The 18,079-nt window shown below is 41.1% G+C and overlaps 1 protein-coding gene across 2 annotated transcripts in view; it reads right to left on the bottom strand.

Moving 5' to 3' along the window:
- Positions 1 to 15,207, bottom strand: part of RAB28 (RAB28, member RAS oncogene family) — a 59,787-nt gene extending 44,580 nt beyond the window's left edge. Inside the window, exons 1-2 of one of the 2 annotated variants that reach the window (XM_079991755.1) lie at positions 14,769 to 15,207; positions 4,168 to 4,264 (exon numbers count right to left, since the gene is read on the bottom strand). In XM_079991755.1, the coding sequence (XP_079847881.1) occupies positions 4,168 to 4,264; positions 14,769 to 14,843 (172 nt within the window). In that variant the 5' untranslated portion in view covers positions 14,844 to 15,207. The remainder of the gene's footprint in view (positions 1 to 4,167; positions 4,265 to 14,768) is intronic. The other variant, XM_079991756.1, reaches the window with a different exon arrangement.
- Positions 15,208 to 18,079: the final 2,872 nt, after the last annotated feature.

The following is an 18,079-nucleotide window of genomic DNA, read 5'->3' as shown; positions in this document are numbered from 1 at the left end:
CTACTTTTTATGGACAGAAGCTCTGTGCCATCGTAACAATGAGCAGACTAGTGAAAATTCAATAGGTGCATTTTTTTCTCAAAACTGCATTTTCTCTGTCACACGGCTGTTAGCAGAGCAGTTGGTCAAGACAAGAAGGTGGCAAAATCCTAAACAGTCCACATATTCAAGAGCAATATATATTCCTAGATTCCCATGTTACAGATGTCAACCTGAGGAAATGGAAGGTGTATGCTTTTGTGTGTGTGTGTGTGTGTGTGTGTGTGTGTGTGTGTGTGTTTTTAATGAAGAAAGAAAGGACATCAGTTTGAATTTTGTATGTTATATTGCAGATAAAAGTTTAATACACCCAAGTAACAGTTATTAAAATCCTTCATATCAGTTATAAAAATATCAATTTCTTTAAAACAAAAGTAATTCTATAAAACAAAAAGATTTAATTTCACTTACTCAATATTATTAAAGATAAAATTGATGACCCTTATGTTGATTACTCCTAATTAAATCAATGTAAATGACTTACAGTACTATGGTTTCAATCCTGCACCCATTCATGTATATTTAGAGTGCAAACTTGCACGTCTATTTTTTTATTTTATTTCACAACGCCTATATATTGCTTGAATGTAATAAAACTTCAAATTGGTTTATAAAAGTGGCTACTCAGAACTAAGCTCCACAACAAAATCAATAAGACTTACACCTAGGTAAGCATATACAGGATTTTAGTCTTAGTCTCACTGCATTTAACATAAAAAGTATTGATCTTTTACAATATACAACTAACATAAATATAAGGTTTCCTGTCTGAACACCTTTTAAAATTCTTCCCATAACATTGCTGCATACTCAGATAAATAAATGATCAGGAAAAACAGCATGCAAACTTGAGAAAGTTAGCCAGTTTTGATAGTGTTTTGCCTGTGTTAAAGAGATACATGTAGAAACTATATTCAGATCTGGAACCTTCTTTCTATATAATAAAGCTAGTGTGAATAATGGTTTTAACAACTTTTCTGTGTAAATATATTCCTGAAGGGCATTTGACGTGTCAAGCTACATTCAAATGAATGGAAGCTCTCATCCATTCTAATGAACCTTGCACAGGAGAACTTCCCTTGGATTGCACCTGAAGGCACCCAATTAGCAGGGTTGTTGAGACTTAAGACTAATGTGCATCAAAGCTATGAGCAACATATTACGTTGAAAAATATCTTATTATGATTACAACATTCAAAAACACAGGGTTCTTCCCTCTTCAAAATATGTTGATAGCTGTATTTTCCTAGAATCCTGGTCTTAAGCCCATTTATTTGGCAGAACTTTGTACTGAAATAAATGAGACTAAGATATGTATTTTTCAAATGAGGCCAGAATTATTCAGTTAGGTTCAATTTCCATGTATATTTAAAACTGGAGAGAATACAGACTATCCATGTAGATGTTGAACAGTGGTAAATATTTCAAGTAACTATACACAAATATGTTTTACACAATTGCATGATGTATATTTTTGGTCCTATAGCAAAAAAAAAAAACCCTTTAAAGTTTTCATATGTATTGAATATTAAAAATTCTTAAGAAATTTTGTTTTAACTTCAATTTTTTTGTACTTTACAGGAAATAATGTTCAATTGAAAGTGAAGCTGAGTTTATTAGGAACACAGGGCAGATAGCCAAACTCATTTGGTCTGAATTGATGCCACTAGCAGGATTCAACAGCAGCCTTCTAAAAGTATACTTGGGGCACTGGTTAACCTTACTTAAAGTTCTACACAGTAAAGATGGAACTGAAAACACGTCTGTCCTCCTTTTTTACTGAGGCCTTTTAAAAGCCTTTTCACAGTGAAACCCTGTTTACTGGCTTATACCCACAACCTTCCTGAAAGTATTTTGACTGTGACTCTTAAGGAGCTCTATCTGCAAAACTTCTGACTAACAGATGCACTATTTTAAGCATTGAAATCTGCACAGTGGTTACATCTAAATGACACACTAAACTGGATCATAAAATATAATGAACCAGGCCACTATTTGGAACATAATTCCCTCAAAGAGAATTGAATCAGTTTTAATTTTAAAAATATATCATTTTACAGTTAAACTATTCAACAATATTTGTGCTGGAAGATATGTACCACAAATCCAAAAAACATTTATCCCAATGCAGAGACCCTTGCATACAGCAGTAGACTGGGTTTGAGAAGGACCTTCCATACAAAACAGTTGGCTGACACCATCAGCTGTTGTAGCACTGGAATTGGGAGGGAAAAGAGGTCCCTAGAATCAGACCTTCTTCCCTCCAAACCCAAAATAAATGCCTGTCAAAGCTAACAAGAATAAAGGTACCAAATATGAGCTGAAATCAATATACAGTCTTGAACAATTACCAAAGGTCCATGAAAAAGGAAGCAGAATAAGCGTTATTATTTAAAATACTTTCACTTTAAAGGGTCATCTTTAAAAATATTAACCCAAAAATATTAATCCCACAGCTCTCAAGAAACTGCAGTTTTGTTACCTGGCCCCTAATGAGTTCAATCACAGTTACTGTTTCTTTTTGAAATTGCTATTCTAGTTATTGCACTTTAAAAATAACAATGTTGCTATTCAAATAACAATTGCATTCATCCTTAAAATGGATTTCTGTGGCATAAACATTTTGAGCACAAGAAGACTTATTATGGCTCTCCAACAAACATTACCACCGATAACTAAAAAGTTATGCCATCATGTACCAAGAGGAGCTTGTGAAAAAATCTGGGAAAATAACAATTTTATGTACTCCACCAAAAAGCAACTGAAATGTTCTTATCAACACAAATACAAGAAATATGCAGATGTTATAAAGAAAGTGGGTAATATTTTATTATAATTGGCGAGAAAAATTATTGTAGGAAAAGAAATTTTCCCAAGCATTCAATCCCCATTTAGAATTCAATAATGATTTAATATGTTACACAAGCTTAGCAGCTATTATTGGGGGTGGTGAGGGGGAGATAAGAAGAAATGTATTTCTGGCCCATATTCTGCTATTGAAAATATGATACATATTGTATGTACATCTAGAGAGCCAAGTGGGCAACACAGGATTATTCTCTACATTCCTAAAAAATAAGCACCCATATTTGAGATTTAATATCACATCCAACAAATCTATGTAGTTTGAATGTTAGTAAATCTGGAAAAGTCCTGACAACTTTCCCAAATTTCTGCTGAAGTCTAGATTCTGAATTATTTTTCAGGACCTCTAAGATTGACACTTATTTAACAGAATTTTCAGAAAAGTTCATCTGAGGTTTAGCACACACAAAAATCCTGCTCACTGTTCAATTCAACTATGCTTCGTATGTATTTTCCTGAAACATCCCAAAAATAAAAAAAGTTCAATCTTGCAGCAACATTATCAATTCTCCCTGCAGTTTCATAGTGAAAATGCTCTCTCCAGCTTTGGTTTGTTAAGCACACCAGGGGAAAATGCCTTTAATGGAATATTTTTATGCTTGCAAATTGAATTACATTAAAATGATCAACTCATTTTAGACACCCCCCCCAATTGTTTAGAAACAAACTTTAAGATTCTGCCATTCTTTTTTAATTACTTCTTTACGTTTTCTATGCAGTGTACTACAACTGGCATCTAAATAGTTTCTTTGCATCACGAAGTGAAACATCTTGAATGCTCAAACTGTATTTTTATGAGTGCCTGGGGACCCTGAATTTTAGTGGTCTATTAAATGCCAGCAATTTCATGCTGCCTTGCATAAGACAGCATTCACATATCACAGCCTAGCAATTCCATAGTTACAGTATATATGTATCCCCTCAACCTAAGTAAAAGTAGGGGATATTTTATCTAAAAACCATATTCATTTCAAAATAAGCATTTTTCCATTTCCATTTTGCACATGGTGTATCTACTTTAAATCCTAAATTCAAGAACCTCATACAAACACATTCTTGGGAATCTAAATACTCACACACAACAAAACATAATGTAAATATAAAAAACAATCCTTCATCAGTAAGTATCCTGTATTAGTAACTGAAGCTCGTTCATACTTTTAGAACTTCAGAACTTTTTATGTGCTTAAGAGTACAGTCCTTTTCTCAACACTTCACTGTTGGTCACATTTTTTCGTATTATGCATGTTAATCTCCTCTTACCTGGGAGTGTTATTCTTTTCAAAAAGAAGTCAAGTCCTATGGTTTGTTTGTACTGCTTCCCAAAAGCTTCTTGAGCAAAACGTGTGGCTAAGGATGTCTAAAAACAGAATCATATTAAGTTCACTTGATATCTCAGAAGACACAACTGAAGTAAAACATAATAAAATGAAAACTAGGCAAGTTTTAAATCAGAGCTTCCCAACTGTTTTTTTTTGGGGGGTGGTGGTTCCTGTTAACAGATAGGATACCAATTCTAAAACTATAGAAGAGAAATTTCTAACACAAAACTGATGTCTAAAGTGAGAGAGCACAATAGAATAAAAGTGTACATCCTATTCTACACACAACGAAGTCTGGGCTGCTCTAGCAGAGAGCACAAGAATTTATCTTTACATCATAGGATCATAGGATGCTGCCTTATATCAAATCACACAATTTCTCCATCAAGCTCAGTATTATCTACAACGACTGGAAGTAGCTCTCCAAGGTTTCAAATAGCGATTGTTCCCAGCCCTTCCTGTAGATGCAGAGTTGAACCAGAGATCTTCTAAAAGCAAAGCATATGCTCTGCCACACTCCAGATCCTGCCTTCATTACTTAGCACTGTAACAAGCAAAACACTTCAGAACGTTGTTTGTCTTCACAACAACACTGTCCAGGATTCAAAGACCACACAAATAGTTCATGTGCCCAAGGGGGCTTTGGACCTGTGTTTCCTTCCCTACATGGATGACTTTTGATGTTGATTGGAGTTGCAAAAACAGCTTGTCACATGGCCAAAAGGTCTACAGTTCAAGTAAAAATGTTTTAAGAACATCTCACTAGGTTAGCCCAAGCCCAAGAAGAGAACCAAGGCAGAGAGAAGGCAACCTGACTAAGACCACAGAACGGGCCCATGAAAGAACTGGGATGTGTATCTAGAATTCCTAAAAGCAAGTTTGAAATTCTATCCACTGGACTACTTTGCCTCTCACTTTCTGAGCACCAATCTATTTCTGCAGATGTTAATGTATGAGAGACTATGGAGATATTCAAGTTATGAATAAATGCAAGAGTTTAGAGGATATGCCTAGAATATAAGAAGCAATTTTCCTATTAATACGTGGGCCTCCAATTCATATTACTAGCAATAAAACAATGTAAGTTTAGTGGAATAGAATCCATTTCCTAAAAAATATGCTTACTGATAATTGTGTTGCTGCTAAATTAAGCCCAATACATTTTCTAGAAAAAAGGGGGGAGGGAAAGGATTTTAGACTGTAAGCTGCAGACTGACTGAGAACAATAACCTACCTTACAAGTGGTATCATAATTCATTTCAATGTTTATATATTTATTAATTAAAAATTATATTCACAATAAATTTATTTTGACATTTTGATTTGAAAAGTATCTTTCAAACAATATGAAAATATTTCAGTATTTCAAAATTGCATTTTAAAACTTTATAGGAAGTATATAAATTGTATGGCATCAGAGAAAACTACAAAAATGAGAATGTCAGACATAATAAATAAATGGAAGAAATCACCAAAACTACCCTCATTTTGCAAACAGATTCCTACCTTAAAATATTCCTGTATTTTAATAAGAAATTGTATAGGAATGTTTAATTTTTTCCAATTCAGAAAGGTTATATACAGTATGCTCCCATCCTTGATTTATGGGATACTGTAAATATTGACTTTATCACTGTGTGACACTCAATATTCCCTAAGAGGTTTCTAGAAGCATTAATGAACACACTCTTTGGGTTTACATCTGCCAATAAGTGCAAGAAGTTTTCAACAACTCAGCGAAGTTTTCTAGGACAACTTTCATGATCTCCACTTAATGCAAAAGAATTTAGAGCAGAAAAATCAGGAGATGGGTGCCTTATTACTTTGCAATAGATAAATGTAAAGTGTCCTATACCAACAGCTCAGGGGGTTGTGGGGAGAGAAAGAGAGACCAATATGTAACATAGCCAAGTTTTAAAAAACAAAAAACAAAACACTGAGGAATTAAAAATGAATCCATTATATCTGATTTACGATCTTTGGTAATTTGCTTTCACTGGAATCTAAGTACTACAAATAAAGCCTCAAGAAGTACTCATAAACAAATAAACAAATCTCTTCTTGGCCTCAGGAGCCAAAATAATAAACCCAAAGGCCCCATTCTAGGCTCAGGTGGTTAAGAAACATTGCTTATATGTCAAAACATCCAGAATAGTACCCAGAAAGCGAAGAGCTATAAGAGTTCTGGCGTGAAGTGCTGCTAGTAATCTGTATTCAGCAGAAACAGTCAAGTTATTGGGTCTTCAGCGCAGTTGTCAAACATGGGGGCCTTTTACAGTTTAAGATTCCCAAAGTAGCCCTCGGCATTCCTAGCTGATTTGCTGAAACTGAGGATTCTAAGTCTCAGAAGAATAGAAGAAAGAGAGGGAACAACATACAACTGTTAAAATTCCTTCCATGTGAACTTCAGGTACATCTGTCTTAATCCTACAGCCTGTTCATTCCATTAGCTGTTATTAAAGGGGGTGATTAATCATCCTCTAACTAACCACTCTTTTGCTATATCATGTATTTATACTCTCCAAACTTAACTTCCAGTAAATACTTTTCTTTAGTCTTTTCCTTGTGGTTTTCTTTGCATTCCACAGCAGCACTTCCTTCTCGTCTCCACAAGCCTAGTCTGGCTGACAAATCTACTAGCACCCTATATTCCATTTCCCTTCCTGCTAGAGTGGGTTCACCGGTCAAATGTTTTCAATTAAGTTCTGCACTGAATTTTTGCCCTCTAATTTTTCAGAAGAAAATGAGAATTTACAGAAAGAAAAGTTTCTCACAAAAACATTTCTGCAAAATAACTTCTTCCTTTGTGCACTATTTGCTGGTGGGGCATAGCTGCTTCTTTCCACAGTTTGCCACTTCAGTGCCATTTTTTCAAACTATTGTTTCTCATTACAGCAAATCAGAATTGGAAATCATGATTTGAACAAGCATTCTGACTATCATGCATGTAAACCAAATTTAGTAACCTTCATTAACTACAGCCTAACCTGAATTGAGAAAGACGTCCAGTTCAGACACAATAGCTAACTCAGCTAGACATGATCTGAGTGGGCACGTACCTAAGCATTCCACTACCACCCTGGTTTGCAATCCTGAATTGTAGGTGGTCCTTAAGCTACAATTTCAGACATCAGGGAAACTCTGGTTTTAAAAAAACAGGAAGCCTCATTTGCAGCCGGTCACACAAGAGGAAAGGGAAGCACTCAAGTTTCCTCAAACCAAAGTTTGGTGAGAAGTCCAGTTACATTTGAACCAGGCCACACTGACACATACACATGAATCACAACTCTTGTAAGAATTGCAGAAAGAGTGTTGGGTGTGAATCTCAATCAATTTCAAAGCCCTTATCAACATGGGAGTCGCTAATGCTACCTACATTTCTTAAAAGCTAGGGTATGGTCATTTTCCATATAGGGATATCATCAGGATAAAAAAACAAGCTGTAAAGTAATTTACACACTTTAAAATGCTTTTTAAAAATGTAAAATAATAAAAGCTTCCTTCAAAAGTAAGCATCTCTAGTCCATAATTAGGGATAAAAGTTTAGAAGAGTATAATTCTAAGCATACAGCATACAATATTATAGTCAAGTGTACCAGGTCATATATTATAAGGCACTCATAACCATTATATGGTAATTCTCAATACAGTGGGAACAGACATGGTCAGAAACTGTAAAAACTCTACAAGCAACTGTGTCACACAATCCAAGAAACGTATTCAGTGCTCCCAAAAACCAGTAATGAACCCCCAACCCGCTGTATCTTCTGCTTGTTATTGCTCCATTGATATCAAGCTGAGTGCTCCTGTTTCTGGACAGAGGGCATGGCTCTTCTCCACTAGAGTTGAAGGCTGGGGTAAATGTGGCCTTCTAGATGATGGTGGACTACAACTCCTATGATTCCTGGCCGCTCACCATGAGGCTGTTCATATCTGAAAAGCCACAGGTTTCCCACACTAATATAGTTCATTGCTTCACATGTGCATGGTCCCAGATTCAGTTCCCAGCATCTTCAGTTAAAGGATATGAGGTATCAGAAAACAGAAAGGCCTGTGGAGAACTACCACCAGCGGGGATACACAGGCAGTTACTCTAATTCTGTACAATATAACTAAGGGATGAGGCAGGGAGTGGCCAAGATTAGTCTTTTCAGTTGTGGCACCCCATCTTTGAAACACTCTCCCTATGTAAGCTTGCCTAAGCAACTTTTGAAATCTCGGTGTCAAGCATGAAGACCTTTTCAATGTCTGCAGGTAGCTCCAGTTTTGTAAACTTTGCAGCTTTGGTTTTAATGTTGTGATAGGTTTTCCCTACTGCTGATTTACCATTAAGCTTTTGTTTGGGGTTTTTTGATCTACTATAAGTTACCCTGGGAGATCTTCAGAACTGAAGGGAGAGGTACTAAATATGTAAAATAAATACATTCTTTAGATTCAAGAAGCATTCAGCCAGTCACTGTTGCAAACAAAATACTGGTCTAGGCGGATAGTCTGATCCAGCAAAGCAATTCTTCTCAACATCATCATCATCATCATCGTATTTATTACCCACCCTTCACATTAAGATCCCAGGGCAGGTTACAGCTAGAAAAAATAATACAATATAATGAAAACAAATCCACCCCCAAATACCATACAATACATATAAACTAAAACAGATTATATAGGAGGGGCACTAATAACAACAGTTCAATTATCAAAGACCAAGAAGAAGCGGTGTGTCCTTGGCAAAGTGAGTCTTGGCACACCTCCACCTATATCAGTTCATCCCCTGAGCAGCAAGTTGCTATTTAACTACCCACAATGTCACAGAATAATGCTGCACCAGAAGCACTGTGGGAAATTAAAATGGAAGGTGCCCAGACCAAACTGCCTAGCACTAATCAGAGACCTGAGGTAAGAGACAGGGCCATGGCCTGAGGATGCTATGTCATGAAGCTGGACCTGTATGTAAAGGTAAAGGGACCCCTGACCATTAGGTCCAGTCGTGACTGACTCTGGGGTTGCGGCGCTCATCTCGCTTTATTGGCCGAGGGAGCCGGCGTACAGCTTCCAGGTCATGTGGCGAGCATGACTAAGCCGCTTCTAGAGAACCAGAGCAGTTCATGGAAACGCCGTTTACCTTCCCGCTGGAGCGGTACCTATTTATCTACTTGCACTTTGACATGCTTTTGAACTGCCAGGTTGGCAGGAGCAGGGACCGAGCAACGGGAGCTCACCCCGTCGCGGGGATTCGAACTGCCAACCTTCTGATCAGCAAGCCCTAGGCTCTGTGGTTTAACCCACAGCGCCACCCGTGTCCCATGGACCTGAATGTACATGCTTCTAAATGTACACTCTTGAACACTAAAGCATGATACAAGTAGTGCCTGCTATTTCTAGCACTACAGCCACACCTTTTGAAATATTTTGGCTATCTGTAAATGTGAAAGAGCAGCCAGAAACTTTTAGAAAACAATCTTAACTATCCTTATAAATACTCTATGATTTTTTTATGAAGGCTTGGATGGTACATACTTCAGAGTTACATGAAGAGGCCAGAAACAATTTTAAACCAGGCTTGTAATACAAGTTAGAGAGGGCAAGCTGGCAGCTTATAGCAGGAATAAGCTGAAACTGCAGCACTGCACTAGGGCAAGGTACATAAGAGACTATCTTGGCTGTGAGGCCGGGAAGACCTGATCTCTGCCTTGCTGGCCTTTTCCCACCTGGCCTGGGAGGACAGGAGCTGGACTGACTCCAGATGCAAAAGCTGTGGCTGTGGAACAGATTCTTGGGTTGGGGTGTTGTTGAGGGGATTTTGTGGAGGGTGGGGTTGTTGCCATTATTGATATTAATTTTTTACATCTTTATTTAGACCTTATTCTGATTTATATGGAAATTGTTCAATTCGGTTGTGTACTTTTGGGTGTTTAATTTATTGTTAATGACTATTTTTGCCATGTTTGTAATATGTAATTTTATATTTTGTAAAATTATATTCTGTAATTTCTACACGGTTTTAACTTTAGAAAGGTGATTGATTGATTTAAGTTGCTCTCTGTGAATCTGATACAGTATCAGCAAATTTACATTCTGCTATAGAGTCCGATTCCTCCACTATGCTCAGGGCTGGCCCAAGACATTTTGAAACCTGAGGAAAACCACAAAATGCTCTCACCACCACCACCACCACAACAACAACAGGGAAAGACGGGTGCATGAAAATCTACAACTGGAAGAAACAGGGTGGTGGAATCAAATCAACCTTACCTGATGGTTGAAGTGGGAATCAAAGGCTGTTGTGGAGAGGAAAAGGGGCTCACTCTGAAACATGCTGGGTGGCTGCAGAGCCCAGGAGACCCCAACATTTCCCCCCAAGGGGTGGGAGGAGACCAGCAGCACCTCCTATTCACCAAGAGGCTACTGAGGAGGCAGAACTTCGGGGTGGGATGACAGCTCTAGGTCGCAGATCCAGTTTCCAAGCAGCCACTGCTGTAGACCAGATCTGCTGCCCCTGTGGATCCTGCCACCCAAGGCAGTTGCCTCATCTTGCCTCATGGGTGGGCCAGACCTGACGATGCTCTACTTGCATATATGACTCCACTGCTCTCTTATCCTAAGAGCAACTAAACCCTTTCCCCTCATCATTCACCAGTAGCACACTCCTTATGCTAGGCTATATCATTTTTACTAGAACAGAACTTTATTCCTCCTCATCTTAAATGAATGCTACTGAAAAGTAAATAGATGCAATAATGGTAATAGATCTTGTTCTCAATGATGTGCCTGGGCTATTCCACTTCAGACCTGCATCGCTGGATGCTCTTGCATAGTACGGAGGGATCCCTTTACCCTACACTACTCACCATGATTTCCCACTCAAGTCCAGTTCAAAATGCATTCTAGTGCTCATTTTTACTTTTAATCAAGTTAGGGACTTAAAAAAAAAAAAATCTCCATTTCGGGACCTTTTGTGAATTTAACAGCTTTAAAAAGACTGCTATACAAATGCATTTGACTTTGTTGGCCCCTTCCCAGCTTTACTATAATAAAGCTTTATTGAAAACACTCAAGGGGAGCAGCAGAGGCCAACACACCAGCTCCAATACCGCCACCACCCAAATTGTGCTCTTCAGCTTGTGGGGGCGGGGACGCCTCCTCACCTGTTTCAGAATCCTGAAATACCAGGGTTATTTGGAGAGCCAGTGTGGCATAATAGTTATGACTATGACCTGGGAGACCATGGTGTGAATCCCCACTCAGCCATGAAGCTCACTGGATGATCTTGGGCCAGTCACCATCTCTTAGTCCAGTGGTTCTCAAAGGGTATGGCAGGAGAGGATGGCGTGTGGCGGGAAGATTCAAGGACAAAGAAACATTTAAAGATTTTCATGTAGTACAGTACAGTTCAGCACAATACGGGGGGGGGGGGAATGGATATATTTTTTAAAATGAGAGGAGCATCAAGTGATACTGAGAACTATCTCATCCTATACCTGAGATTACCTTGCAAAAGCAAGCTCATACATCTCGTTGAGGTTGTATGCATACTTAAGGTACATATTTATACTTAAGGCTTGTTTATAATTCTATTGTGGAAATAATTCATGTTCTTATGTAGCTGTATTGCTTTAAAATTTCTGGATGTTCCATGATAATATTATAAAGTAGTTGTGTACAAGCAGTGCTAGTTGCTGTTTCTTCTGTTTTCCAATGTTTTTCTAATCTATAAAAAAAATTGGTGTGGCACAAGCAATTTTTTTCTGCAAGTGTGGCCTCCGAGAAAAAGAATTGAGAACCACTGTCTTAGCCTAACCTCCCTCTAAGAGTTCTTGTGAGGATGAAATGGGGGGAAACGATGTACCCCTCCTTGGAAGATATAGCTGTTCTATAATTTTAATAAATAAATAAATTAGAAACCCTAGAAAGTTTTGATGTCTTTTTTTCTAACAACCTAAAACCCATAATCATCATGTGACAGCCCAATCCTATTTTTGAAATGACCCTATTTTTAAATAGTAACAACAACAATTATAATAATTCCCACTGTGTTCAGTGGAGTGTTCTTCTTCCAAACAGAGGAGCCCTGAGCTGCAAATGACAAAAGTGAATACAGTGGCACCTCGGGTTAAGAACTTAATTCGTTCTGGAGGTCCATTCTTAACCTGAAACTATTCTTAACCTGAGGCACCACTTTAGGTAATGGGGCTTCCCGCTGCCGCCGCGCCGCCACCACACAATTTCTGTTCTTATCCTGAAGCAAAGTTCTTAACCCGAGGTACTATTTCTGGGTTAGCGGAGTCTGTAACCTGAAGCGTCTGTAACCCGAGGTACCACTGTACTTTCATGGGAAGGGCCGGATTTAGGTTTGATGAGGCCCTAAGCTACCAAAGGTAATGGGGCCCTTTATATGTCCAGCTGTCTTTTGTAAACAACAAATTGTTGTTGGTTTTTGTGTTGAATATATGCTATATGGTAATTTATGGACCTAATAGGTATCTAAAGCCATTTGCACATAACAAAATATGTATTTTATCAAAGTAATTGTTGAACTGAAATACAATTAAGAAGTATATTAATAGTGAAACACTGTTGCTGTATGTAGGTTTTATTTGTTTTTATCTTATACAGTGGTGCCTTGCAAGACGAAATTAATCCGTTCCGTGAGGCTCTTCGTCTAGCGGTTTTTTCGTCTTGCGAAGCAAGCCCATTGACGGCTTAGCGGATTAGCGCTATTAGCGGCTTAGCGGCTTTTAGCGGATCAGCTGATAAGCGGCTTAGGGCTTAGGAAAAGGGGGAAAAAAGGGGAAAAACCCCGCAGGAACTCGCAAGACATTTTCGTCTTGCGAAGCAAGCCCATAGGGAAATTCGTTTTGTGAAGCGCCTCCAAAACGGAAAACCCTTTCGTCTAGCGGGTTTTCCGTCTTGCGAGGCATTCATCTTGCGGGGCACCACTGTATTTCGGAAATGTACATCCAGGTTTTTTTCCTTTAAATTTTTGGGGGGGCCCAAGAGAGTGAGGCCCTAAGCTATAGCTTGTTTAGCTTATACGTAAATCCAGCACTGCTCACAGGGATTTTTTTTTGCAAGGAGGCGCTTCTTTAGTCACTTGAGCTCCCACCTGCTTTAAGGAGCCCTGGCAGGTATCAGATCTGCCCCTATCATGGAGATGATCCTTGTGTGGGGAGGGGCGTTCTTATTTATTTACTTTATTCTTTACACAGGCAAGATTAAGTGTTCTCCTGTTAGCATTTTGGATGGGCCGACATAAATGAATTCCTAAGAAAGATATTGAGTCTGTGGTTGCAACTTGGTGTCAATAGAAGATACAACTCATGTGCTCCTGGAGTGCCTTTTCTATAATGATCTTAGAAACAATTACATTCACCCGCTGTTAAGAGTGCAGAAGGGAAGCACATCCCTTGCAAAGACCTGTCTGTTTGTTTTTGCTGTCTGATCCAGACAGCAAAGTACATAACTTTCAGAACATCCCAACTCCTTGTTAAGGCTTTACAGATCCGCAGTGGCGTAGCGTGGGGGGTGCAGGGGGGGCCGGCCGCACCGGGTGCCACATCTGGGGGTTAGGGTTAGGGGGCGCAAATCCACGGGTTAGGGGGCGCAAATCCATGGGTTAGGGGGCGCAAATTACTTGCCTTGCCCCGGGTGCTGACAACCCACGCTATGCCACTGCAGATCCGTGCTATAAAACTTAAGGAAGGTATGGGAAATTATGTATTTTTTTAAAAGGTTAAGGAGTAGAAATGCAAGTCACTATTATTGTTATAATTAAAGGTAAAGGTACCCCTGCCCGTACGGGCCAGTCTTGACAGACTCTGGGGTTGTGCGCCCATCTCACTTAAGAGGCCAGGGGCCAGCGCTGTCCGGAGACACTTCCGGGTCACGTGGCCAGCGTGACATCGCTGCTCTGGCGAGCCAGAGCCGCACACGGAAACGCCGTTTACCTTCCCGCCGGTAAGCGGTCCCTATTTATCTACTTGCACCCGGAGGTGCTTTCGAACTGCTAGGTTGGCAGGCGCTGGGACCGAGCAGCGGGAGCGCACCCCGCCGCAGGGATTCGAACCGCCGACCTTTCGATCGGCAAGCCCTAGGCGCTGAGGCTTTAACCCACAGCGCCACCTGCGTCCCTATTGTTATAATTACCATCGCTTTAATGTGCATATTGGCTGTTTGCTAAAACAAAATAAACTATTTGCTTTCTTAATTACATGGGGGGGGCGGTAGCATCTTCCCCCCCCCCCCACAACGGACGATGTAACTAAATAAATAAGAAAACTCCTCTTGGTGCTTTAAAGCATTTCAGGATCCCTCCCCCCGGGGCGTTTGGTCCCTGTCATCTCTCTACAACCGCCCTGCGAGGTAGGCCGGCGTTATGAAAGGGCGAGGGCGAAGGGCGGCCCGGAGAGGGGCTGGCCAGGATCCCTGGCGAGACCCCAGACCCACAAGCCCGGCTCCGGCCTCCGGGGGGGGGGCGTCTCACGGGGCGGGAGGCGCTTGGGGAGCGCGGCGAGTCTGGCTCCCTCCCTCGGGGGGCTGACTGACCTTGCCGGAGGTGCCGTCGCCCAGCACCACGAACTTGAGCTGCCGCTCAGGACACTCCTCCTCCGAGTCCGACATGGCCGAGCGCCTTCAGTCGCTGAGGGGCCAAGCCGACGCCATGGCCGCCATCTTCGGCCCCCTCAGCGCTTTCCGTTAACGCCGACGCTGGGCGAGACCACCTGGCAGGAGAAGAGGGGGGGGCCGGCGACGGACACGGCCGCGGAGAGGCCACCGCGCGGGAGAAGACGCAGAAACGGGAGTTAAGCGGCGCCGAGGGACGCAGAGAAGAGGGAACCGCGAGCCGCCGCCGCCGCCTGAGAGCACGGACTGGAGAGCCTCCCCCCCCCTAAAGGAATGGTTCGGTCCGGGGCCCTGGACTGGGCAGCCTCGGCGTCTGGGGCTTCGTAACAAGGCCGGCGCGGTAACTAAGGGCCCGCGGAGGGTGAAAGGTGACAGGAGGGCGGGGGAAGAGGAAGGCGGAGCCCCGTTACCTGAGGGAGTGGGCGGGGCGCCGGAAGCGTCCGCCAATGGCAGGGGAGCACGAGGGAGGGAGATTTGGGCATGCGCGTTGCTTTGCCTGCAATTTCCAAAATTGAAAAACCATGGTTTGAGGCACACAGCCGGCTTATAAAAACCATGGTTTGACACCCTCCTGCTTATAAAGTTATGCATGACATGGAGAAAGTGGGCAGAGAAAGATTTTCTCTCATTCCCATGACACCGAGAATGGAAGCTGGAAGATTCAGGACAAGGCAAAAGAAAGCACTTCACGCAGCACACGGTTAGCCTGTGGAACTCACTCCCACAGGAGGCAGTAACAGCTGCCAACCTGGACGACTTTGAAAGAGGGTTGGACAAATCCATGAAGGAGATGGCAATGGAAGACTGTGCTCTGCTGCTACAGTTGGGAGGCAGCAATGCTTGCAAATGCCAGTTGCTGGGAACCGTGGAAATTGCTCTTGTGCTCAAGTTCTGCTCCCTGGTTTCCCTTAAGGAGGATCTGGCTGACCACTCCGAGGACAGGGTGCGGGACTAGATGGGCTCAACAACCCCCTTCCCCTCGCACATACAAACCACACGGCAACCAACCAGTCTCCGGTCTCTTGTAATACCAACAAAAATAAATATATAAATAAAGCATTGACACACATGATGCTGTCACAAAAATCCTGCACAAACACTAAGCAATAGAAAGAAATCTAATTACCCCCCCCCCCATCTCAAAATCCATATGACAAAAGTGTCTCATACCAAGTGTATACAAACTGCGAAAAAGACTGAATTGAAAGTGGAGACAGTATATGTACTTTTCGTTGTGTATTTGTTTGTTACACAATAAAATCTTTAATAAAAACTAAATTGAAAACAGAATTGCTCAGTATTGCTTAATATAGATTGCTGTTCTTATATGAGCACAAACCTAATCAGTTTTATTCAACCGTAAGACACCTCTCCGTGCTACAAGTTCAATGCAACATGCAGTAAAACCCTATGTTTACTTAGAGGTCCCATTGTGTTCAGTAGGGTGTTGCTCCGTAGTAAGGGTGCTTAGAGTTGCAGCCTAATGCTTAACTTTCATCTCAAACACATTATTTCAGTACTCATTGACATACATCACTATTTTTCTCTTTCGCATCTGTTCACTCTATATAAATATGATACTGCTGAGTTTTGCACATGCCTCTGAAAGGACAATTCATAAGACACAAAGAAGCCTGGAGAAAGAGGGAAGACAGGTACATGAGTGACCATGACCTCGATTTTTATTGTGACACAAATTATTTTAGTGAATTGAGGGCTTTAAACTGACTAATGTGTGGGAGGGCGACAGTGCTCCTGAAGGTAGGAGTCTATCAATTGATGAATATGATCATCCAAATGTCATAGACCAAATGGAGCAAACAGCACGCAGACCTAGTGGTGGGAGGAAAAAAGCCTTAAATAAGAGACACAGGGGAATGATTAATGGACTTCAATGTCTGTACACTAATGCGCAAAGCATGGGAAATAAACAAGATGAGCTTGAGCTCTTGGTACAGCAAACTAAATATAACATAATAGGCATCACTGAAACCTGGTGGGATAAGTCCCACGACTGGAATGTAATAATGGAGGGATACAAGCTATTTCAGAGAAACAGACCAGACAAGAAAGGAGGAGGAGTGGCGTTATATGTCAGGGATGTGTATACCTGTGAAGAGATCCAAGATTTAGAACCGCAAAGCCAAAGTGAGAGCATTTGGGTCAAAATTAAGGGAGAGAAGAATAACAGGGACCTCATTGTGGGAGTTTACTATAGATCCCCAAGCCAAACGGAGGACATAGATGATGCCTTCCTGGAACAGATGGCCAAGCAGGCAAAAGGAAGGGAGATAGTAGTAATGGGGGACTTCAATTACCCGGATATTTGCTGGATGTCAAACTCAGCCAAGAGCATAAGGTCAAACAGATTCCTCACTGGCCTTGCAGACAACTTCGTTGTCCAGAAAGTGGGAGAAGCAACAAGAGGAACAGCCATTTTAGATCTGGTCCTAACCAATGTTGATGACCTGGTTAGTGGGGTAGAAGTGGAAGGATCATTAGGCACGAGTGATCATGCTCTTTACGATACAGCGGAAAGGAGCAGCCAAGCATACTAGGACTCAATTTCTTGACTTTAAGAAAGCCGACTTCATAAAACTTAGGGAAGTGCTGGGTGAGATCCCATGGACAGTAATACTAAAAGGAAAGGGAGTTCATGATGGCTGGGAGTTTGTTAAGAGGGAGATAGTAAAAGCACAACTTCAGGCAATACCAATGAGACGGAAACATGGAAGGTGCCTAAAGAAGCCAGGGTGGCTATCTAAAGAACTTTTAACTGAGTTAAGATTAAAAAAGGATGTGTACAAAAAATGGAAAAGGGGGGAAACCACCAAAGAGGAATTCAAACAAATAGCCAGCACGTGTAGACACAAAGTCAGAAAAGCTAAAGCACAGAATGAACTCAGGCTTGCCAGAGAGGTTAAAAGCAACAAAAAAGGCTTTTATGGGTATGTTCGTAGCAAAAGGAAGAAGAAAGAAACAGTGGGGTCACTCAGAGGAGAAGATGGTGAAATGCAAACAGGGGACACAGAAAGGGCTGAACTCCTCAATGCCTTCTTTGCCTCAGTCTTCTCCGATAAAGAAAACAATGCCCGACTTGAAGAATTTGGAGCAAATGATTCAGCAGAGGAAACACAGCCTAGAATAACCAAGGAGATAGTACAAGAATACTTGGCTAGTTTAGATGTATTCAAGTCTCCAGGGCCAGATGAACTGCATCCAAGAGTATTAAA

Source organism: Podarcis cretensis, assembly GCF_951804945.1.
Source record: "Podarcis cretensis genome assembly, chromosome: 9".
Classification (NCBI taxonomy): Eukaryota; Metazoa; Chordata; class Lepidosauria; order Squamata; family Lacertidae; genus Podarcis; species Podarcis cretensis.
The sequence above is the reverse complement of the archived record's forward strand: the minus strand, read 5'-3'. Positions and strand labels throughout refer to the sequence as shown.